The sequence below is a fragment of the Erinaceus europaeus genome, chromosome 10 (assembly GCF_950295315.1).
Source record: "Erinaceus europaeus chromosome 10, mEriEur2.1, whole genome shotgun sequence".
NCBI lineage: Eukaryota > Metazoa > Chordata > Mammalia > Eulipotyphla > Erinaceidae > Erinaceus > Erinaceus europaeus.
The window spans coordinates 41,245,797-41,269,819 of NC_080171.1; the positions used below are offsets into that span (position 1 = coordinate 41,245,797).

The 24,023-nt window shown below is 40.9% G+C and overlaps 1 protein-coding gene and 1 non-coding gene across 4 annotated transcripts in view; both read right to left on the bottom strand.

The window, feature by feature from the left end:
* Positions 1–24,023, bottom strand: part of GLDC (glycine decarboxylase) — a 145,939-nt gene that overhangs the window by 77,227 nt on the left and 44,689 nt on the right. For all 3 annotated transcript variants that reach the window (XR_009552012.1, XR_009552013.1, XM_060199545.1), the window contains exons 6-15: positions 23,868–24,015; positions 23,240–23,436; positions 21,446–21,542; positions 14,033–14,138; positions 12,453–12,592; positions 11,106–11,186; positions 9,478–9,575; positions 6,416–6,500; positions 6,197–6,238; positions 5,282–5,424 (exon numbers count right to left, since the gene is read on the bottom strand). Coding sequence is in view for 1 of the 3 variants with exons in the window: in XM_060199545.1 (XP_060055528.1) it covers positions 5,282–5,424; positions 6,197–6,238; positions 6,416–6,500; positions 9,478–9,575; positions 11,106–11,186; positions 12,453–12,592; positions 14,033–14,138; positions 21,446–21,542; positions 23,240–23,436; positions 23,868–24,015 (1,137 nt within the window). In the remaining 2 variants the exon portion in view is untranslated. The remainder of the gene's footprint in view (positions 1–5,281; positions 5,425–6,196; positions 6,239–6,415; positions 6,501–9,477; positions 9,576–11,105; positions 11,187–12,452; positions 12,593–14,032; positions 14,139–21,445; positions 21,543–23,239; positions 23,437–23,867; positions 24,016–24,023) is intronic.
* Positions 5,069–5,172, bottom strand: LOC132541080 (U6 spliceosomal RNA). Its single transcript, XR_009552261.1, has one exon. It is a non-coding gene; the product is annotated as a U6 spliceosomal RNA (small nuclear RNA).

Genomic DNA, 24,023 nt, shown 5'->3' on the forward strand with positions numbered 1-24,023 from the left:
GCAGTTCACAGTCCATCTAGGCAAAATAAATAGGGTACTGCCAACTAGCAGTGCACATACATACATAACATACATACAGTGCACATAGCAATAAAACTGTAATCAAACTTGATGTTGCAGACCTCAGTACAACAAACATATCTGGTCTCTAGTTTTGAGCTCAATAAGAATAAATAAATAAACACCTCAACATGTCATTCTGGAATGTTCTTGTCAGCCTATATCTAATTGCATGTGAATTCTACACCTACTCTTCGAATTAAGAAATATCTGGATGAACCCAACTGCTCTAACATTTCTGATACCTAAAAATACCAGATTTCAGAGTACTATTTTAAAAAAAATTGTTTAAGGAAATTAGTCCCTAAATAGTTCTCAGAGCTCCCTGTAGTGGTGTGAGGGAAGATTCTAAAACCACTCTTTATTCAGTTGGAAAGTATAGCAAAGATGATCAAAGACACCAGTCACATTAGTACTAGTCAATGACACTGGCCAAGAGCTCACAAAGGAAGGGAGCTGGCAGCTATCAGATGTTTGACTACTTGTTATAAGCAATCATGAAATGCACATGATGATCAAGATGGTCTTCAAAAGTATTTCAACACTTGCCAGGAGCCATTTCTCTGCTTTATAGATGATAAGCTTTGAGACAACGGAACCCCTCAAGACAAATGTTAATTCCCCCCTGGGCAGGCCATTTCCCCTTAGGTAAACCATTTATCAGTAATCAAGTGAGTCAACACAAGTGAGTCAACACACAGTTTGGTTCCTGCCATTTGTTGCAAGGAACATTCCTCTTTGAAGATTGCTCCCCCTCCTCCTCCTCCAGCACTTCTCCCCACCTTCCCCAAAGCCTTATAATGTCTGTGCACACAATAAAATTTAGAGCTTGATCAGAAACTTGACTTGCTCTCGTTCTTCACGTCTCTTGTCCCTATCATTTCAGGTCTCATTGGGTTCCTAGCCCCTGCTCACCGCCCTGCTGGCCGGGGCAAACACTTACTTCACTGGGGGGTTTATTAGATAACTAACTAAGCTTCTCTCTTTGACATTTCTTTAGCACAACATATTCTCCAATCCAAAGATGTACAAAGCATGCATATTAAAATGAGCCAGGGAACTGTTTGAAAAAAGAAAAAAACCTGATCCCAGTACATACACTGCATAAATGTATCTGCCTGAATCTAAAAAACAAAAACAAACGAACAAAAAACACAAAACTGCCACCTAGGCTCAATGCCTCACACCAAAGAAGACATTAAGATTAGAGAAACAATGAAAGGAGACAGGTACCATAGGTGCTGGGCAGCCAGGACCAATCTAAATCAACCTAAGCCAGCCCGACCACTTGAGAACATCACTTGAGAACAACTTTTTTTTTTGGCCTCCAGGGGCAAAAAAAAAAAAAAAAGGCTTGGGCCTGCACTACAAATCCACTGCTCCTGGAGGCCATTTTTTTCAAATTTTTGTTGCTCTTGTTGTTATTATTGTTATTGCTGTTGTTGTTGGATAGGACAGAAAGAAATCAAGAGAGGAGGGGAAAAGAGAAAGGAGGAGAGAAAGATAAGATGCCTGCAGACCTGCTTCAACACTTGTGAAGCCACACCCCTCCCTCCAGGTGGAAAGCAGGAGCTCAAACCAGATCCTTAAGCTGGTCCTTGCATTTTGTGCTATGTGCACTTAACCCACTGTGCTACCGCCCAGCCCCCAAGAACGTTTTTTTAATTATGAGGTTAATGATTACAGTACAGTCTCTTTCCATTACCATTATGCTATCTACCCCTGCCCACGTTGTAGATTCTACTATGATTCCATATTGAACTCCATGGGTTGACAACCTCACCAATGTGCCCCAGAACTTCAACTCTCCAGAGTCCTTACCCGACTAGGGAAATACAGAAGTAGGCTGAGCGTATGGATCCACCTACCAACACCCATGTCCAGCAGAAAAGCAATTACAGAAGCCAAACCTCCTACCTTCTGTTCCCCCAAAAAGAATTTTGGTCCATACTCCCAAAGGGGTAGAAATGTTGGGGCTCTGGGGAGTCGGGCTGTAGCGCAGCAGGTTAAGCGCAGGTGGCGCTAAGCTCAAGGACTGGCATCAGGATCCCGGTTCGATCCCCTGGCTCCCCACCTGCAGGCAGGTCCCTTCACAGGCGGTGAAGCAGGTCTGCAGGTGTCTGTCTTTCTCTCCCCCTCTCTGTCTTCCCCTCCTCTCTCCATTTCTCTCTGTCCTATCCCACAACAACGACATCAATAATAACTACAACAAAAAAAAACAACAAGGGCAACAAAAGGGAATAAATAAATAAAATAAAATAAAATAAAATAAAATAAAATAAAATAAAATAAAGAAATGTTGGGGCTCTGAAACTCAATTCTATCAGGACCCAGAGAGAGAAGGGTGAAAAACATGTGGAAGCAGTAATAGATGTAGGCATAGCTTAAAATAAGAGAAGATACAACCATAGAAAAAAATGGAAAGATAGATAGATAGAGAGACAGACAGACAGTTATAGAAGCAATAGTCAACCCATATCTGTGCCCTTAGGAGAATCACTGCATTTTCCTATGGAGAGAATGGGGATACAAGACACTTAATGGTGGGAAAGGTATGGAATTTTTTTTTCTGCTTTTTTTTTTAATTGGGGAATTAATGTTTTACATTCAACAGTAAGTACAATGGTTTGTACATGCACAACATTCCCCAGTTTCCCATTTGACAATACAACCCCCACTAGGTCCTCTGAATCCTTCTTGGACCTGTATTCTTCCCGCCCACCCACCGAGTCTTTTACTTTGGTGCAATACACCAATTTCATTTCAGGTTCTACTTGTGTTTTCTTTTCTGATCTTGTTTTTCAACTTCGGCCTGAGAGTGAGATCATCCCATATTTATCCTTCTGTTTCTGACTTATTTCACTCAACATGATTTTTTCAAGGTCCATCCAAGATTGGCTGAAAACAGTGAAGTCACCATTTTTACAGCTGAGTAGTATTCCATTGTGTATATATACCACAACTTGCTCAGCCACTCATCTGTTGTTGGACACCTGGGTTGCTTCCAGGTTTTGGCTATTACAGATTGTGCTGCAAAGAACATATGTGTACACAGATCTTTTTGGATAGATGTGTTGGGTTCCTTAGGATATATCCCCAGGAGAGGAATTGCAGGGTCATAGGGTAGGTCCATTTCTAGCCTTCTGAGAGTTCTCCAGACTGTTCTCCACAGAGGTTAGACCAATTGACATTCCCACCAGCAGTGTAGGAGGGTTCCTTTGACTCCACACCCTCTCCAGCATTTGCTGCTGTTACCTTTTCTGATGTATGACATTCTCACAGGAGTGAAGAGGTATCTCATTGTTGTCTTGATTTGCATTTCTCTGACAGTCAGAGACTTGGAGCATTTTTTCATGTGTTTCTCAGCCTTTTGGATCTCTTCTGTGGTGAATATTCTGTCCATGTCCTCCCCCCATTTTTGGATGAGGTTATTTGTTGTCTTGTTGTTGAGTCTGGCAAGCTCTTTATATATGTTGGTTATTAACCTCTTGTCTGATGTATGGCATGTAAAAATCTTCTCTCATTCTGTGAGGGGTCTCTTGGTTTGGGTAGTGGTTTCTTTTGCTGTGAAGAAGCTTTTTAATTTGATGTAGTCCCATAGGTTTATACTTGCCTTAGTCTTCTTTGTAATTGGATTCATTTCATTGAAGATGTCTTTAAAATTTATGTGGAAAAGAGTTCTGCCAGTATTTTCCTCTAAGTATCTGATAGTTTGTGGTCTAACATCCAAGTCCTTGATCCACTTGGAATTTACTTTTGTATTTGGTGAAATAGAATGATTCAGTTTCATTCTTCTGCATGTTTCAACCCATTGTTTCCAACATCATTTGTTGAAGAGACTCTGGTTTCCCCAATTAATAGTCTGGGCCCCTTTGTCAAAGATTAGATATCCATAGGTGTGGGACCTCATTTCTGGGCTCTCAATTCTATTCCACTGGTCAGTGTGTCTATTCATGTTCAAGTACCAAGCAGTTTTGATGACAATGGCCCTATAATACAGTTTGAAATCTGGGAGTGTGATGCCTCCGGATCTGTTCTTTTTTCTCAAGATTGTTTTGGCAATTCTATGTTTTTTCTGGTTCCAGATAAACATTTGTAGCATTTGTTCTATTCTCCTAAAAAACGTGCTTGGGATCTTGATGGGGATTGTTGCTATGCACTCTCCCCTGCCGGGAGATTTGGTTTAGCCCTTGCTAGTTTTCGCGCTACTCCCTTCTCCCCGCCCCCTATCCTATGTACTTCCTGAGTTCCTGCTGGAGCCACCGAGGAGAAGGAGTCCCTCTCTGCTGGGAGAGGAGAAAGACAGGAGAGCACATGTTGGCCCGCTCGTGAATACAGATTAAACTGCGTTCTCAGCTCAGCCGTGTGTCTCTGGTCGTCTCTGTTACCCGCCTGTGAAGCCAGCCCGGTTAAAACAACAGGGGATAGCATTAAATTTGTAGATGGCTCTGGGTAGTATATTCATTTTGATTATGTTAATTCGACCAACCCATGAACATGGAATATCTTTCCACTTCTTTGTGTCTTTTTCAATTTCCTTAAGTAGTGACTCATAATTTTTAGTATACAAGTCTTTCACTTCTTTGGTTAGGTTTACTCCTAGATATTTTATTGTTTTTGTTGCTTTAGTAAAAGGAATTGATTTCTGGATTTCAATTTCTTTTGCCTTAGTGTTTGCATAGAGGAATGCCACTGACTTTTGATTGTTAATTTTATAGCCTGACACCTTACTGTATTGCCTGATGATTTCCAAAAGCTTCTTGCTGGATTCCTTAGGTTTTTCTATGTATACTATCATGTCATCTGCAAATAGGGAGTGTTTGACTTCTTCTCTTCCAAGGTGTGGAATTTTACCTGTGTTATTTTGTAAGTAACTATATGGTATTTGGCTATTCACTCAACCAAGCTGACCATGTTCTTTGGGTATGTAAAGTGAATATATAAATAGGAGAAAGGAAGCACACTTTTAGTCAAGTTTTTTTTATCAAATTCTTGAGGCAATTTTTTAAAAAATCTGGAACACTTTACAAATTTGTGTGTCATCCTGGTGCAGAGAGTAAGTTAATCTTTAGTCTTATTCCAGTACTAGTATATGTGTTACAAAATGAGCACAAGAACAACCCAACTGTGAATCATATGAAATATTTGTCACTTTAAGTTTCTAAGTTTTGGAGTGGGTGTTATACAAAAACTAAAACAACTGAAGAAGAAATCACCTTACCTGTTAGGCTGGAAAGAGATTCTGTCATAACCAGTGAGTTCACACAAGTCCTTCTCAAGCTCTCGGAAAAGCTGCTGGTACCCTTGAGCTTGGTCCAGAGGCACAAAGGGGTGAATGTTTGCAAATCCATTCCATGTGATAGGCTGAAAAGCAAGTGGGGAGAAAATATATGTAAGTGTACATACTGTAGTAGCAACCACAGTTCAAATTTAATGACAATGATGATAGCAATAGCTAGCACAAAAGGTGCATAAGGATTGGCAATCAGGTTTTGAAGTCCTAAGTAACTTACATATATAACTGTATGAGGGTCGACAGAATAGCTCACATGGGTAGTGTGCTGCTTTGCCATGTGCATAACCGAGGTTCAAGTCCAGCCATATCTACACAAAAGGAAGCTTTGGTTCCCTCTTTCTCTCTCTCTTCCCACCCCTCTTTTGCACACATACACGCTATCTCTATCTCTGTTTTTTTTTATTTTATTTATGTTATAGAGACAGAGAAAATTTTAGAGGGGAGGTGAGAAAGGGTAAGAAACAGGGAAACACTTGCAACCCTGGTTCACCATTCATGAAGCATTCCCCTTGATGTAAGGACCAAGGGCTTGAACCTAGGTCCTTGTGCACTGTAATGTGAGTACTTAACCAGGTGTGCCACTGCCTGGCCCCTTCTCTATATCTTTCTATTGCTCTCTCTGCCTTCTCTATCTAAAAAATATAAATAAATAAATAATAATTTTATTCATAAATGTAAATGATAAAAATTGTAAAATTTAGTTGTAAAAATCACTGGATGCAAGCTAATTAATTATTAAAGTAGTTAATAAATCCCAATTCTGGAAGTTTTCTAATAATTTACTTCAAGCAAAAACAGTGCCTCCACTAAGTTCCCTCTTGATATAAGTGTTTTACTTACTGCAAGTTCAGATGAACTGTTAAGCTTCATGGTACAGGACCCCTTTAAGAAACAAAATGTAGCTTGTTAGTGATTTCCTATGATTAATCTATCAGCCTCTGATCTCTCCATATGGCCCCCTGTTTAATTCTTTTGTAATATATTAGACACAAGGAGAAGAGGTGGGGTCACAAATAGAAAGAATGGGGGGTCACAAATAGAAAGAAAGGCAACAATTACCAGTGGAATCATGCTGTGAACAAGAGAAATATCTTTGTTTTCCAATTTCTTCATATATCGAACTATATTTGTTTCTGAGTGGTAGCTGTGAATAGAAAATATTATTACTGATTACAACCAATACCATGACTAGGAGTACAAACCTATCCTCCTGAAAGAGAAGACCCACTGAAATATATGTGTAATATACTGAAATATACTTCAAAATGGGCTACTGGCAATGTGTCAACAATGCATCATAGGAAAGGCCATGAAATCCCTTAGAGACTAAGAGGATGCCTATGAGCATGAAAGAAAGGTTTCAAAGAAAGAGGTGTTGAGTGGTCTTGGAGGTGGTACAGTGGATAAAGCATTGAACTCTCCCCCAGCAGCACTTGTACCAGAGTAATGGCTGGTTCTTTCTCTCTCTCTCCTATCTTTCTCATGAATAAATAAGTAGAAAGGAAGAAAGAAAGAAAAAAAGAAGGAAGGAAGGAAGGAAGGAAGACAGACAGACAGACAGGCAGGCAGGCAGGCAGACAGACAGGCAGGCAGGCAGGCAGGCAGACAGACAGGCAGGCAGGCAGGCAGACAGACAGACAGGCAGGCAGGCAGGCAGGCAGGCAGGCAGGCAGACAGGCAGGCAGGCAGGCAGGCAGGCAGACAGACAGACAGGCAGACAGACAGACAGACCAGGTGGTGACCTGGTTAAGTGTACACATTACAGTGTGCAAGGACCTGGGTTCAAGCCCCCAGTCCCTACCTGCAGGGGAAAAGCTTCACAAGTGGTGAAGAAGGGCTGTAGGTAGCTCTCTGTCTCTCTCCCCATTCCCTCTCAATTTCTGGCGATCTCTATCCAATAAAGATAATAATAAGAAAAATTTTTCCTCGTAGGACCCGGGAACTGTTGGCTTTACCACCAGCAGTACAACCTGTGGCCAGAGCCAGCTAGACTAGGGCCTGGGCCTAAGACACCCATCAGTGGAATTTGAAGAAGAAAAACCTGTGACCAGAGGCCAAAAGGAGTTATCCCCTAAGTCATCCCCTAAGAGTTGGCCTAGCTAGTGCTCCAAATATCCAATAACCATACAGGTCAAGAAATAAAGAATGAAGGATGCTTGCATCCACCTAAGAGCCCTCCAGGCATTTGGGGTGTCTCGGCTGGCCTCCCTGCTCGAGAGGTACCTGAAATGGACTGGCAGTCAGGAAGGGCTTCCTGCAGGAGAATACAGCTGAGCTGAGCCTTAAAGAGCAGCTGGGTGGCCCAGGGGAATCTCGATGGAAGGTGGAGTGGTGCAGTGGTGCATCTCCTTTCTGTTTCCTTTCCCTTTCTCACACTCTGTATTTCACTCTAAAGAACAGAGCTGGAGAGATAGCATAATGGCTCTGCAAAATCTCATGCCTGAGGCTCCAAAGGACCCAGGCTGAATCTCCCACACCACCAGAAGCCACAGCTGAGCGGTGCTCTGGTGAAAGGGTGGAAGGAAGGAGGGAAGGAAGGATAGGAAGAAGAAAGGAAGGAAGGATGAAAGGAAGGATGAAAGGAAGGATAGAAGGAAGGATAGAAGGAAGGAAGAAAGGAAGGAAAGAAGGAAGGGAGGGAGAAAGGAAAGGAGGAAGGAAAGAAGCAAGAACGGGGCTGTCTTCCTCTATTTGTCACAAATACCAAGGAACCAGAAACCCCCAGTACATCTGACTATAGACCAGTGACTGAAGATGTTCCTGATTCTTCAAGCAGGGGTAGGAGAGAGGGGACTCTTTAATGAAGAGAGCTGCAATCTCTCATTGTGGCATGGGGGGGGGGTGGCACAGTGGATAAGCCACTGGGCTCTTGAGTATGTGGTAAATTCAATCCCTGGCACCACATATGCCAGAGTGATGCTCTGGTTCTCTTTTTCAATCTCTCCTCCCCTGCCCTCCCCTTCCTCCTTCTCTTCCCCCTTCTCCTCCTCCTCCTCCTCCTCCTCCTTCTTCTTCTTCTCTCTCTCTCTCTCTCTCTCTCTCTCATACATAAACAAGAATAAATACTAAAAATAATAATGGTCCATGAGGTAAATTCTCAAATATGAGGTCCTGAGTTCTATCCGTGGCATCACTTGTACCTGAGTAATGCTCTGACCCCTCATATTAATAAAAAAATTAAATATTTATTATTAAAAAGAAAGAAGGAAGGAAGGAAAAAGATGTTGAGGGCTAGCAAGATGGTTCACCCGGGAAGCCACCTGTTTTTGCCATGTGTCTGAACCAAGTTTGAGCCCTGGCCCCGATAATGTTAGGGGAAACTTCAAATGTTGTGGTGTCTCTCCTTCTCTCAGTTTGTATCTCCTCTTAACATCTGAAGCCCCAGTGATGACAAAGGAAAAAAAAGAAGAGAAGGGAATAGAAGAGGTAATGGAAAAGAAATGAAAAAAGAATAGGGCCAAGTGGTGGTACACCTGGTTAAGCACACACATTACAGTGCACAAGGACCCAAGTTCAAGTCCCTGGTCCCGACCTGAAGGGGGAAAGCTTCATGAGTGGTGAAGCAGTGCTGCAGTTATCTCTCTTTTTCTCTTTATAACTTACTCTTCTCTCAAGTTTTCTCTGTCTCTATCCAATAATAATAGTCAGTTCAAACCCCCAACTCCCCAACTGCAGGGGGGTCGCTTCACAGGTGGTGAAGCAGGTCTGCAGGTGTCTATCTGTCTCTCCCCCATCCTATCCAGCAACAACAGAAGAGAAGAGAAGAGAAGAGAAGAGAAGAGAAGAGAAGAGAAGAGAAGAGAAGAAGGAAGAGGAGAAGCAGTACAAGAGGAAGAAGGAGGAGAAGGAGAAACAGTTTAAGAGGAGGAAGAGAAAGAAGGAGAAGAAAAGGAAGAAGTAGAAAAGGAAGAAAGGAAAGAAGGACAAGGAGTAGGAGGAAAAGAGAAAGGATGTTGAGTCCCTGGGTATAAAGTTTAGCATGGCAACTGTATATCCAGACTTCTGCTATGGGAAAAAAGCTACAGAAAATAAGCTATGTTTTCCCAGCTCAGAAATGGGATCACTCTACTAGGCTCCCAATCCACACGACAAAATGCAAAAGTTATACAATCCATACAAACCTGTTGAACACCTGGTGTGTGAGGAATGGGCTGCTTCTCTTGAAAGCAGTCCCTGTAATACCTCTCCACTCTTCACCCATGCTTTCAGCAACCAGCTCCTATACAAAGAAACCATAGAAACTGAAGAGCAGGAATTCTGCCCAAACCCAAGCTCCTGGTCAGTGGGTATTCTAACAGAGCAATAGAAGTCCCCAAATGGGAGTCTGGCGGTAGTGCAGCGGGTTAAGTGCACACGTTGCATAGATGCAAGGACTGGCATAAGGATCCTGGTTCAAACCTCCGACTCCACACCTGCGTGAAGCAGGTCTGCAAGTGTCTATCTTTCTCTCCCCCTCTTTGTCTCCCCTCCTCTCTCCATCCTATCTTATCCTGGCCTCCAGGAGCAGGGATTCCTAGTGCTGGCACTGAGCCCCAGCAATAACCTTGGAGGCAAAAGAAAAAAAAAAAGTCCCCACTCATTTCTCTCCCCAGCTACCATCTGCTAGGTATATTCACAGATAATCAGGAGCTGTTAACTGTAGTAATTCTTCACAACACTGTTGAGTTTGTTTTTTTTTTTTAAGTTCAGTTGATTTATGCCAAAGGAAACAAGGAGAAATGTACAAGTTTTACAGGTTAAAAAAAAAAAAGCAAAAACACCCCATCAGCTGGGGCTCTAATTGGAAAGTCCTCAGATTCCCAAACAGACATGATGGGCCTAGACCTCGAATAAATCCCTCTCTCCATTGTTACCGGTCATCTCTATCAGGAACAACAAAATAGACCCCTTTGTGGGCCCCCCAGAGGACCTTGCCCTCAACTTGGATCAACAATGGTAGAGAATGTTCCATCCGCCAAAGGGAGGCTGGACAATATACACTATGCTACACCTGAGGAAGATGGGTCCTGATATTGGGGTGGCTTGGAATGTTACTACTCATGACCACAGAATGTGAGCTCAGATCTACAGGGATGCAGACGTCACATAGGCTCCTAAGCTGAATATGGGCCCCAGACCAAATCAGATTGATGGGGTTTACAGTCAACAATATTTATACCCCTTTCCCATACTAGGGAGCTACTCTCTTCCCTGATCCAGCTTTCTGGTCCTTTTTCTAGGCATGACATCATCTCCCCAGACAATAACTTGGATCCACCTGCATGTCAGATTTCAGGCTCAGGGAAAAAAAAAAACAAAGTAGTATAACCTCAGACCCTTTAGAATATAACTAAAATATGTCTACTAGCTATCTACAAAATGGAGTACTCCCCAACTCTCCATCTGCACTATTCCAGCCTTTAGGTTCATGATTGGTCAGCAATTTGTTTGGCTTTGTATGTTAACTCTCTTTTTAGCCACCAGGTTCCAGATGCTAGCATGATGCCGAACAGACTTCCCTGGACAGACAACCCTACCAATGTGTCCTGGAGCTCCGCTACCCCAGAGCCCCACCTAGAGAAAGAGAGAGGCAGGCTGGGAGTATGGATCGACCTGTCAATGTCCGTGTTCATCGGGAAGCAATTACAGAAGTCGGACCTTCCACCTTCTGCATCCCACAAAAGCAAAAGGCACAAATAATAAGAGGCAAAAATAGGTAAGACCACTTTTGACACCTCCTCAACAGTCATGAGAAGTAGATTTTACTTACAGCAGATGACTCACAGCCAAAGATCCATAATAAATCATCCAGATCTTTTTCGTTAACTGTTTCATCAAGAGAGATTCCAAGCTATAGAAACAAAAACGAAAGGGGAAAAAAATCTGTTATACATTCTAGGTCAGAAGAGAAATCCCAAGGCAGGTGAAGGGGGGGGGGGAAATTGGACAAAACTCCTACTCATCCCAAAATATCAGGCTATCACTACATCACTACATCCAGGTTGGCTCTCAGATGAAGGCTGCTAGACCAGTCCCAGTCTTAACAAGTTTTAGGAATTTGCAAGCAGCTTCTGCCTTCCTATAGGTCCAATGAAAACAGGGCTCTCTGATGGGGGCAAGGGAAGGTTATCTTCATTATCTCAGCTCTGAAATCTTTACCTTGAAAAATCATATTTGGCCCATGTCTACAATCTTAGTAGAACTGTGGTGCAGTGCAGTGGAGAGACTAAAGATTCAGAACTCTGGTGGTGGGAATGTTGTGGAATTATACACCTGCTGACATGTGATTTTTGTACATCAATATTAAATTACTAATAAAATTTTTAAAAGAAAAGAAAAGTTATATTGTGGGATGGGGTAAATAGCATAGTGGTTATGCAAAGAGACTCTTCAGCCTGAGGCTCCAAAGTCCCAGGTTCAGTACCCCACACCATAATATATGCCAGAGCTAATCAGTGCTCTGGTAAAAAACAACACAAAGTCATATTGCAAAGAAAGTATTATAAGCAAACTATGTGCCTAGTAGTCTCATATATAAAAACAAAACAGAAAAAAGCAGAAGAAAAAGCACAAGTGGTGCAAAACACAAGGACCAGCATAAGGATCCCAGTTCAGGCCCCCAGCTTCCCAACTGCAGGGGAGTCACTTCACAGGCAGTGAAGCAGGTCTGCAGGTGTCTATGTTTCTCTCCCCCTCTCTGTCTACCCCTCCTCTCTCCATTTCTCTCTGTCCTATCCAACAACGACAACATCAACAACAATAAAAAAGGGCAACAAAAAGGAAATTAATAAATAAATAATTTTTTTTAATTATATATATAAAATGGTCACCAGGAACAGTGAATTTGTCATGTAGGCACAGAGCCCCAGCGCTTACTCTAGTGTCAAAAAGGATGGCTGGAAGGAAGGAAGGAAGGAAGGAAGGAAGGAAGGAAGGAAGGAAGGAAGGAAAGGAGGGAGGGAGGGAGGGAGGGAGGGAGGGAGGGAGGAAGGAAGGAAGGAAGGAAGGAAGGAAGGAAGGAAGGAAGGAAGGAAGGAAGGAAGGAAGAAAGGGAGGAAGGGCTTTTACAAAAGTATACATTTTACAGAATTTCTAAACATCTGAAAGTTTGACTTACTGTGCCATCATCAAAAAGTCTAAAATTGATTTGGCGCTGAGCAGCCCTTTCCAAGACTTCCTTCACTGAACAGCCACACTGAATCTTTAAAGTGTCAAAGAATAATTCATGCTGTAGTTGGTGCCCTGCACGCTTGAGACCTAGAAAGGACAGGAGAGTTACCAGTAGAGAAACATGTTGCACTGCCATTGGCATTAAATAGAGAAATAAAGAGGGAAACCCTATACTGTAGTCTGTTCCTGACTTACATGTTGTTTTTGGTGACTACTTTTTAAAAATTAAACACTTGGGGGTCAGGCGGTAGCGCAATGGGTTAGGTGCATGTGGCGCAAAGCGCAAGGACCAGCATAAGGATCTCGGTTCGAGTCCCCAGCTCCCCACCTGCAGAGGAGTTGCTTCACGGGAGGTGAGGCAGGTCTGCAAGTGTCTATCTTTCTCTCCTCCTTTCTGTCTTCCCCTCCTCTCTCCATTTCTCTCTGTCCTATCCAACAACAGCGACATCAATGACAATGATAATAATGACCACAACAATGGTAAAATAACCAGGGTAACAAAAGGGAAAAAATAGCCTCCAGGAGCAGTGGATTCATGGTGCAGACACCGAGCCCTGACAATAACCCTGGAGGCCAAAAAAAAAAAAAATTAACACTTACTACAATGCTATAGACAAGTATGAACTACAAGTAGGAAACCGAATAGGTTGGGAGATATTTGTTCATTGATAAAGGGTATGCTATGCCAAGCTCAAGGGCCTGAGGCCTGGCACCACATAGGAGCACCATGGACAGTATTAGGGGAGTTTCACAGATGGTGGAAGAGTGTTGTAGGGTTCTCTCTTTCTCGACTATCCCTTCTTCTTTAGTCTCCCTCTCTCTCTTTCTGCAATAAAGAGTGAGCACATTGGCCTGAATGTCAACCTTTTGTCTCTTGCTATGAAAGTCATCTGATTTCACAACACTTTCTATGCAGATTTAATTTATCTATTACATATCTATGCAGATTTAATTTATCTATTACATATGAAAGACAGTATGTGTGTATTTCATATGAGACAAAGATAGAGAGAAGCCAGGGATAGAACTGGGAACTTCAGAAAGGCAAGGTCAGTGCTCTACCAATTGAGCTTATTTTCCCACCTGCTATTCCTGTTTCATCAAAAATTAAATTAAAAGGCTGGAAAGATAGCTCACTTGGATAGTGTACCTACCTTGTCATGTATACAACTCAGATTCTAGCCTGGAGGAAGCGTTGGAGTTGTGGTCTCTTTCCCTTTCTCTCTTAGTCTCTCTCATATCTCTCTCCATCTCTCCATAAATCACCTTGGAGTGAGTGACTACAAATAATAAATTAATTTAATTAATATTATTTGCCCATTTTTCTCTTAAGTAGTGTTACACTGTATGATGTGGGGGTACCAACTAAAAGTTCTCTATATTAAAAATATTAGCACTCCATATCATAAATGTTGAAAATATTTTTTAGTTTCTTATTTGACTGTTAATTTTACATATTTTTCTAATTTACTTACTTAGTTTCATGAATCCTGTTATGTACAAGTTTTAAACAGATAACTGGCTCACCTTCAGACAAAATCAAAGTGGCATTATGTACCCTCCTAGCAATATGTTCCAGTCCACGGGAACCATGGTAGATTGCAAACATGGCAGCCATATTTGCCAAGAGAGCCTACAAAGACAAAAAGAATTCTAAGAATCATATTCGACAAGATGATAGAAGATAATTAGTGGGAGGCAGTATTACTTGACTTGAGAATTCAAAACTGAAAATAGGCAAACCAAAATGTTCAGATTGTTTATATTCGCTAGTATAGTTGTGAACCAGTAATAGTTTCTCTGACTATTTGAAAATGAAACACCTTGAAGTCCTTTGACTAAAACCTCATATTATAGAAGAGTTTCATCATGGGAGCAGGGCAGTAGCGCAACAGGTTAAGTGCACATGGCACAAAGCGCAAGGACAGCATAAGGATTCCGGTTCAAGCCCCAGCTCCCACCTGCAGGGTGTCACTTAGCAAGCAGTGAAGCAGGTCTGCAGGTGTCTATATTTCTCTCCTCCTTTCTCCATTTCTCTATGTCCTATCCAACAACAATGACAATAGCTACGACAACAATAACAACTACAACAAGTGCAATAACAAGGGTAAGAAAATGGGAAAAAATGGTCTCCAGGAACAGTGGATTCGTAGTGCAGGCACCGAGCCCCAGCAATAACGCTGAAGGCAAAGAAAAAAAAAAAAAAGAAGAGTCTCATCCAAGGATATATAATCATGTCATCCACAGGGGTAAGATGAGATTGTCACAAGACATTTAGAAACAATACTTAATGTTAAAAGACAATCGGGAGCAATAAGATCCACTGAGAAAAACAAAGGAAAGACAAAGCATTTTTACTCACTATAAAGGTCATAGAGAGTAAAAAAAAAATGGGCAATTTTTAAAGATGCAAGAATTTGAGGAAATAATTACCCTGAGGGCTGAATTTCAGTCAACCATGATAAGAAAGGAGAATCTGTATCAAAGGACACCAAAGATGAAAATATAGAATGCAGGGAAATATAAACAAAATGTGTTGGCAGGAGGTATAGTGCAGGGAAAACTAGCACCTAATAATTTAGGCCTTGTTGACAGCAAGACCACTTTCTCAGGTAAAGATAACTAACTCTCTTAACCATTAAATTAAGGTTTCCAAAACATAATTACAGAGAAATATGTGCTCTAACATGACAAAATAGAATGGCATCGAACTATCTTGTAGATAATAGAAACAAACAGTGACTGAGATTCTTCAGTAATGGGTTCCTGCTTAAGAAGTAAGGAAGGGGGAGTCGGGCGGTAGCACAGTGGCTTAAGCGCACATGGCGCAAAGCAGAAGGACCGGGAGAAGGATCCCAGTTCGAGCCCCCGGCTCCCCACCTGCAGGGTAGTCGCTTCACAAGCGGTGAAGCAGGTCTGCAGGTGTCTATCGTTCTCTCCTCCTGTCTGTCTTCCCCTCCTCTCTCCATTTCTCTCTGTCCGATCCAACAACAAAGACAGACAACAATAATAATTACAACAGTAAAGCAACAAGTGCAACAAAAGGGAATAAATTTTTTTAAAATAACTTAAAAAAAAAAGATACAACCAAAAAAGAAAACTACAGACCAATATCTCTGATGAACATAGATGCAAAAATATTGAGCAAAATTCTAGCCAACTGGATACAGAAGTGTATCAAAAAGATTGTTCATCATGACCAAGTAGGGTTTATCCCAGGCATGCAAGGTTGGTTTAATATACATAAATCAATCAATGTGATCCACCACATCAACAAAAGCAAGACCAAAAACCACATAGTCGTATCAATAGATGCTGAGAAAGCCTTTGACAAAATACACCATCCCTTTATGATCAAAACACTTCAAAAAATGCGAATAGATGGAAAATTCCTGAAGATAGTGAAGTCTTTATATAGCAAACCTACAGCCAACATCATACTCAATGGTGAAAAACTGGAAGCATTTCCACTCAGATTAGGTCCTAGACAGGGCTGCCCACTATCACCATTACTATTCAACATAGTGTTGGAAGTTCTTGCCATAGCAATCAGGCAGGAGCAAGGAATTCAAGGGATACAGATTGGAAAAGAAGAAGTCAAACTCCCCTTATTTGCAGATGACATGATAGTATACATGGAAAAACCTAAGGAATCCAGCAAGAAGCTTTTGGGAATCATTAGGCAATACAGTAAGGTGTCAGGCTATAAAATTAACATTCAAAAGTCAGTGGCATTCCTCTATGCAAACACTAAGCCAAAAGAAATTGAAATCCAGAAATCAATTCCTTTTACTAAAGCAACAAAAACAATAAAATATCTAGAAGCAAATCTAACCAAAGAAGTGAAAGACTTGTATACTAAAAATTATGAGTCACTACTCAAAGAAATTGAAAAAGACACAAAGAAGTGGAAAGATATTCCATGTTCATAGGTTGGTCGAATTAACATAATCAAAATGAATATACTACCCAGAGCCATCTACAAATTTAATGCTATCCCCATCAAGATCCCAAGCACATTTTTTAGGAGAATAGAACAAATGCTACAAATGTTTATCTGGAACCAGAAAAAAACATAGAATTGCCAAAACAATCTTGAGAAAAAAGAACAGATCCGGAGGCATCACACTCCCAGATTTCAAACTGTATTATAGGGCCATTGTCATCAAAACTGCTTGGTACTGGAACGTGAATAGACACACTGACCAGTGGAATAGAATTGAGAGCCCAGAAATGAGGCCCCACACCTATGGACATCTAATCTTTGACAAAGGGGCCCAGACTATTACATGGGGAAACCAGAGTCTCTTCAACAAATGATGTTGGAAACAATGGGTTGAAACATGCAGAAGAATGAAACTGAATCACTGTATTTCACCAAATACAAAAGTAAATTCCAAGTGGATCAAGGACTTGGATGTTAGACCACAAACTATCAGATACTTAGAGGAAAATATTGGCAGAACTCTTTTCCACATAAATTTTAAAGACATCTTCAATGAAACGAATCCAATTACAAAGAAGACTAAGGCAAGTATAAACCTATGGGACTACATCAAATTAAAAAGCTTCTTCACAGCAAAAGAAAATACTACCCAAATCAAGAGACCCCTCACAGAATGGGAGAAGATCTTTACATGCCATACATCAGACAAGAGGTTAATAACCAACATATATAAAGAGCTTGCCAAACTCAACAAGACAACAAATAACCCCATCCAAAAATGGAGGGAGGACATGGACAGAATATTCACCACAGAAGAGATCCAAAAGGCTGAGAAACACATGAAAAAATGCTCCAAGTCTCTGACTGTCAGAGAAATGCAAATCAAGACAACAATGAGATACCTCTTCACTCCTGTGAGAATGTCATACATCAGAAAAGGTAACAGCAGCAAATGCTGGAGAGGGTGTGGGGTCAAAGGAACCCTCCTACACTGCTGGTGGGAATGTCAATTGGTCCAACCTCTGTGGAGAACAGTCTGGAGAACTCTCAGAAGGCTAGAAATGGACCTACCCTATGACCCTGCAATTCCTCTCCTGGGGATATATCCTAAGGAACCCAACATATCCATCCAAAAAGATCTGTGTACACATATGTTCTTGGCAGCACAATCTGTAATAGCCAAAATCTGGAAGCAACCCAGGTGTCCAACAACAGATGAGTGGCTGAGCAAGTTGTGGTATATATACACAATGGAATACTACTCAGCTGTAAAAAATGGTGACTTCACTGTTTTCAGCCAATCTTGGATGGACCTTGAAAAAATCATGTTGAGTGAAATAAGTCAGAAATAGAAGAATGAATATGGGATGATCTCACTCTCAGGCCGAAGTTGAAAAACAAGATCAGAAACAAAAACACAAGTAGAACCTGAAATGAAATTGGCATATGGCACCAAAGTAAAAGACTCTGGGGTGGGTGGGTGGGGAGAATACAGGTCCATGAAGGATGATAGATGACATAGTGGGGGTTGTATTGTTAAATGGGAAACTGGGGAATGTTATGCATGTACAAACTATTGTATTTACTGTTGAATGTAAAACATTAATTCCCCAATAAAGAAATAAATTTAAAAAAAAAAGAAGTAAGGAAGGGGCCCACAGAGCGGCTGCCTGAGCCATTAAGGAGGATAAAAAGAAACAGCGAGGGTCAGAAATCACAAACTGAGAAAATAATGGAGGTTCATCTCTTGCCTTTACTCTGTCTCTATCCTCACCCAAGATTATGCCAATAAGTAGCATTCTAAACATAAAATGTTGACCTATGTAACTAGTCCATACGGTGGTATCAAACTCATCGTATGTCCAGTTCACTGTACTCTCCCATAGCCCTACCCTCACACTGCTGCAACACCAGTCTCACTAGGCTGGTTGGTCAAGGTTCAACTCCATGGCCTTCAACCCCACAGTCAGAAAGGGCACCTCATAGAAAAGGTATGCTACTCAACTAAGAAACAAGTGTTTTCAAGTTAGAGTATCATTTGATTTCATTAGGCATTTACTTTCTCTATAATGCTATTAGGAGAAATCTCTATAGAACCATGCCAAAACAACAATATTCACTCTATTTGTTCACATTATATACAACCATCAAGAAGTGTAAATAACCTAAGTACACCCATCATCTGAATACTAAACAAGATGTGGTATATATATAAAACAATAGAATACTATTCAGCTATTAAAAAAAAAAATTCTGTCAATTGTAACTTGAAAAGACCTAGAGAATACTGTTTAGGTAAGTTAAGGTATAGAAACACAATATTTTAAAAAGACCTAATTGTTTAATGATAAGAAAGAGACATGATGAGGAGAGAGAACCAGAGCTTCATTCTGGCATATATGTTGCCTGGGATTGAACTTGGGAACTCCTGTTTGAGTGTCCATTGCTTTAGCAACAGTATCACCCCCTGGGCCACAAACTGTTTGGTATTTTTTGATTTTACAGCACTGCTCAGCTCTGGCTTATACTGGTACTAGGGATTAAACCTGAGACATTGGCTAGAATTATAGGAGTGCTCAAGAAACTTGAAAAACATTAGTTGTCTCCTAATACAAAAAAATAATTTCATGTTTACAAAAAATGAAAGAATGAACAGAATATTTTTTTATTTTTATTTTACTTTTTTTTTTAATTGCCACCAGGACTACCACTGGGACTCAGTGACGAAACTACCAGTCAACCACTCCCAGTGGCCATTTTCTCCTTTTTTTTTTTCCTTTGATAGGACAGAGAGAAATTGAGAGAGGAGAGGGAAAGAAATAAAGGTAGATACCTTGCAGACTTGCTTCACTGCTCATTGCCAAAGGTGGAGAGGATCTGGGGCTCGAACCAGAGTCCTTACGCATGGTAACATGTGAGCTCAACTGGTACATCACCATTGCCCCCAAAAGCAAACATTTAATTCAGTCAAATGTGAAATAGTATGCAAGAAACATAATAGAAAATGGAGAACTAGAAGATGGTCAAAATCAAAAGATAAGAATCAAAGATAATAGAGTATGGTTGTCTCCACAGCAAACACACTAAATGCTGAGAAACAGATTTCTTACAATCTGAGTTAAATGGCAAGATGTCATTTGTAGATGAAAACTAAATAATAGGAAGGGAACTTTTGTTCATGTAGAAAGACCAGTTCAGGGGATGGGTTGTGGTGTACCTGGTTGAGCACACATTACAGTGAACAAGGACCCAGGTTCAAGCCCCCTGCCCCAACCTGCAGGAGGAAAGCTTTGTAAGTGGTGAAGCATGTCTACAGGTGTCTCTCTTTCTCCCTTTCTATTTCTCCTGGCCCTCTCAGTTTCTGGTTGTCTCTATCCAGCAAATAAAGATAATTTAAAAAACAGAAAAATAAATAAGAACTTTAAGAAGAAAAAAATACCAGTTCACCTAGAATATCAACTTTTAAATTCTTAATTAATTAATTAATTAATGTCCTAAATGCACGTAGGATCAGACAGATAAATCTGAGAAGACATGAAAGGGCCAAAGACAGCTGCAGAGGAAGAACAAAAAATTGTAAGTAAAGAATTCAACAGTAGACTATAGAAAGAAAAGGCATTATATAAAGATCAGTTTGCTAGTCAACAGAGGACAAATCTGTGACAAGCTTCTTTTGTGATATGTGAAGAGCTCTTACCCAAAAAGCAATTAGCCTCCCCCCAACAAAAAGAAGAAGAAGGAGGAGGAGGAGGAGGAGGAGAAGGAGGAGAAGAAGAAGAAAATTGTGTAGGAAAAATCAACTAAGGAAACTTCTAAAAAAAAAAAATCAGTGGATATAGAACCAACTACAAAAAGATCTTATTATGCACTGTCTCCCTGTAGAGGTCTTCCTGAAATCTGCTGATGGTGCTTTGAACTAGTACTCAGAGAGGAAAGAACATTGGCTCTCTGTGAGATCTCACTCTTATCTTAGGTGGGAGAAATGCATCTAAAATAGATTCCACGGTCAGAAGTTTTTGTCTATCTGATCCTAGGATATAGCTACATCTGAAGAAATACTAATCCCTACAATAGTTACTAGTCTTTGACCAAATTCAAGATGCTCTAGAGCCTACTCAGCTTCTTGTCTTTTATCACACACATTTCAGGGGTATCAATCATAAGGACCACCACCAGATCAGTCCAGACCAAACCTCAAGCACCCTCATGTTGCCTCCACCAGCCCATCTCTGAGGGCCTTCCAAGAGAAAGTGCCCAATCACCTGACTCATAATAGAGCTTTCCTATGGGAAAAAAAAAAAAAAACCTGAAACATATACATGAATAAAATAACATTTAAACACACTATAATTTGGTTATGACATGGCCACAAGGTTTCTCTACCAACATGTTTTTTTTTTTTGCCTCCAGGGTTATTGCCAGGGCTCAGTGCCTGCACCACGAATCCACTACTCCTGAAGACCATTTTTTCCCCTTTTGTTGCCCTTGTTGTTTTATCATTGTTGTGGTTATTATTGTTGTTGTTGCTGCTGCTCTCTGTCATTGGATAGGACAGAGAAAAATCGAGAGAGGAGGAGAGATGGGGGGGGAGAAAGACACCTGCAGACCTGCTTCACCACCTGAAGCGACTCCTCTGCAGGCGGGGAGCCAGGGGCTTGAACAGGGATCCTTATGCGGTTCTTGCGCTTCGCACCATGTGCACTTAACCTACTGCTCTAACACCCGACTCCCTCCCCCCCCCTTTTTTTTTACTGGTCAGCTCTCACTTGTGGTGGTGTTGAGGACTAAACCTGAGACTTCAACCTCAGGCACAAAAATCTTTTACACAACCATTATGGTATCTCCCCACCTCTACTAAGAAGATCCTGATATCTCTGGTGTGTACCCTGCATAGGTGGTAGTGAATGAATGAATGAACAAGTAAGTAAGTAACTGATTTCTGTAGATTGTAAGGCTGTTAGGTACACAGTAATCCAGGAAAATGTGAAATTTACTTGAGCTGTACAGATGTTGCTGGTAGCTTTGTCTCTTCGGATGTGTTGCTCTCTGGTTTGAAGAGCAAGACGATATACTTCTTTCCCTGTGGTATCTCTGGGCCAAGAATAAAACTCCAGTTAGAACAGAATCATAGCACCAGGAGCTGTCATAAATGGATCTGCTTCTTTCCTTCCAGCTTGAGGTGAATTTAGCAAATATATTTGAGTACAAGTTCAGAAAGAAACAATTCCAGAGCTTTGATTAAAGTCATTAAATCTCATTCTGAACATTTTTTTTCTTTTATTAGGTTAACTAATGGTTTACAGTCAACAGTAAAATATAGTAGTTGGTACTCATAAGTACCATAAAGTATGAGTATTCATAAGTACTCATAAAATTTCTCAATTTTCCACATAACACTCTAACCCTCCACCTAAGTTCTCCTCCTCTGTCATCATGTTTCAGAACCTGAAAACTCCCCCTGGTCCCAGAGTCCTTTACTTTGGTGCAATACACCAAATCCAGTCCAGTTCTATTTTGTGTTTTCCCTTCTGCTCTTATTTTTCAACTTTTTGTATAAGTGAGATCTATACAGAATTGATACAGATCTACAAAAGAAGCAAAAATAACCTAATAAAAAAGTGGGCCAAATAACTAAACAGATGGTTTTTAAAGGAAGAGATACACATGGTCCACAGACACATAAAGAAATGCTCCACTTCAGTTATCATTAGAGAAATGCAAATTAAAACTACGCTGAGACACCATCTCACACCTAAGAGAACAGCTTACATCAGCAAACCAGGAAATAACAGGTGTTGGAGAGGGTGTGGAGAAAAGAGAACTCTAGAGCACAGTGGTGGTGCAGCTGGTTGAGGGCACATGTTACAATGTGCAAGGACCTGGTTCAAGCCCGATGCCCACCTGCAGGGGGAAGCTTCACAAGTGGTAAAGCAATGCTGCAGGTGTCTCTGTCTCTCTCTTCCTCTCAATTTCTGGCTGTCCAGTAAATAAAGTTTTAAAAAATAGAGTGAAAGCAGCCTAAATGCCCATCAACAAATGACTGACTAAAAAATTTATGGGATATATATTCCAAGGCATACTACTCTGCAATCAAAAATGATGATATTGTGTCCTTTGGCCCAAAATGGATAGAACTGGAGGTGATTATGCTTAGTAAAATAAGAGATAAAAAAGACAACTACTTTATGGTTTCACTCATACATGAAATCTAGAAATCTGGTACATATGACCTTAAAAAAATAAATCCAAACAAAACAGAAGCAAGTAAACTATAAGACTTATGAGAACTATGGTGGTTGTCTTTGTGAGGTGAGAAGGTGGGGATGCAGAACTTTGGTGGTGGGTGTAGCGTGGAACTATACTATATTGTAATCTTACAATCTTGTAACAAACTATTAATAACATATAAAAAATTTAAACTATGTTATAATTTTTCTTTCTCCACCCCCCCCCCACCCCAATGCTTCACTGGAATTTGCGCCTGCATGATTCTGCTACTGTTAGTGGACCTTTTTTTCCAGAGAAAGTATACAAGGTAGAAAGACAGGAGAGAAAACACTCACAAAGCTTTCCCTTTGTATAGTGCATCCATGTGGTGGCCAGGGGCTCGAACCCAGATTCTCAATTGTAGTGAAATGTGTGCTCGACTTGAAAAGCCATCTACCAGTGCCTATGTTGCCTTTTCTTATCAACTCAACATGGCCCAATTAAATTCAGATAGAAATCAACCACTTTTGTGATCAAGAGGTACAACCAGAATAGAAAGGGAGAAATAAGGGATATATTACCTTGATACCCCCACCATCCTTCCAGGCATCATTCTCACCAAGCTTTCTCTGACAGCAAAAAAGGCTGCATGTGGACCTCCATAGCCCAGAGGCACCCCAAATCTCTGTGAGCTACCCAGGGAAATATCTGCGCCAAATTCTCCAGGAGGCTTTAATATACACAGAGCAAGCAGGTCAGTAGCACAACAGACCAGACTCTAGAAAAAAGAAATAAACAAAGTTACTCCCCTGCAAATGGCAATTATCTCTTATTGTAGACAGTCAGAAGGGATTCATGTCCTTGAAACTTCATTTACTCACCCATGATTTAGTAAAAAATAGATACTGAGGGTGGGATAGGATAGCATAATGGTTATGCAAAGACTTTCATGCCTGAGGCTCTGAAGTCCCAGGTTCAATCCCCCCATAAACCAGAGCTAAGCAGTGCTCTGGTAAAATAAACAAACAAATACTGATTACTTACTGTGTCCAAAAGTCAGTGAACAAAATAGATTTGAAGATAGGAGGTAAGAAGAAGACAACTTTACAATTTCAGGTGATAAAGGTATGGAAATTAAGATACATTAAAAACAGAATAATTCAAAGCTGGGGCAATCTCTGTGAACCCCCATAAGACAGCTTTGCCTACTCCAGCTTGGTGAGCTCTCTCCACGAGTTCCGTAAAGTCTTCCACCTTCCCCTCAGTGTCAGGGTACTGGAATAGCACTCCACTGACATCTTTTCCACTGAAATCCATTTCATGGGGCAGTTTCAGCTCAATGAGGACTCCAGTAAACCTGGAAAG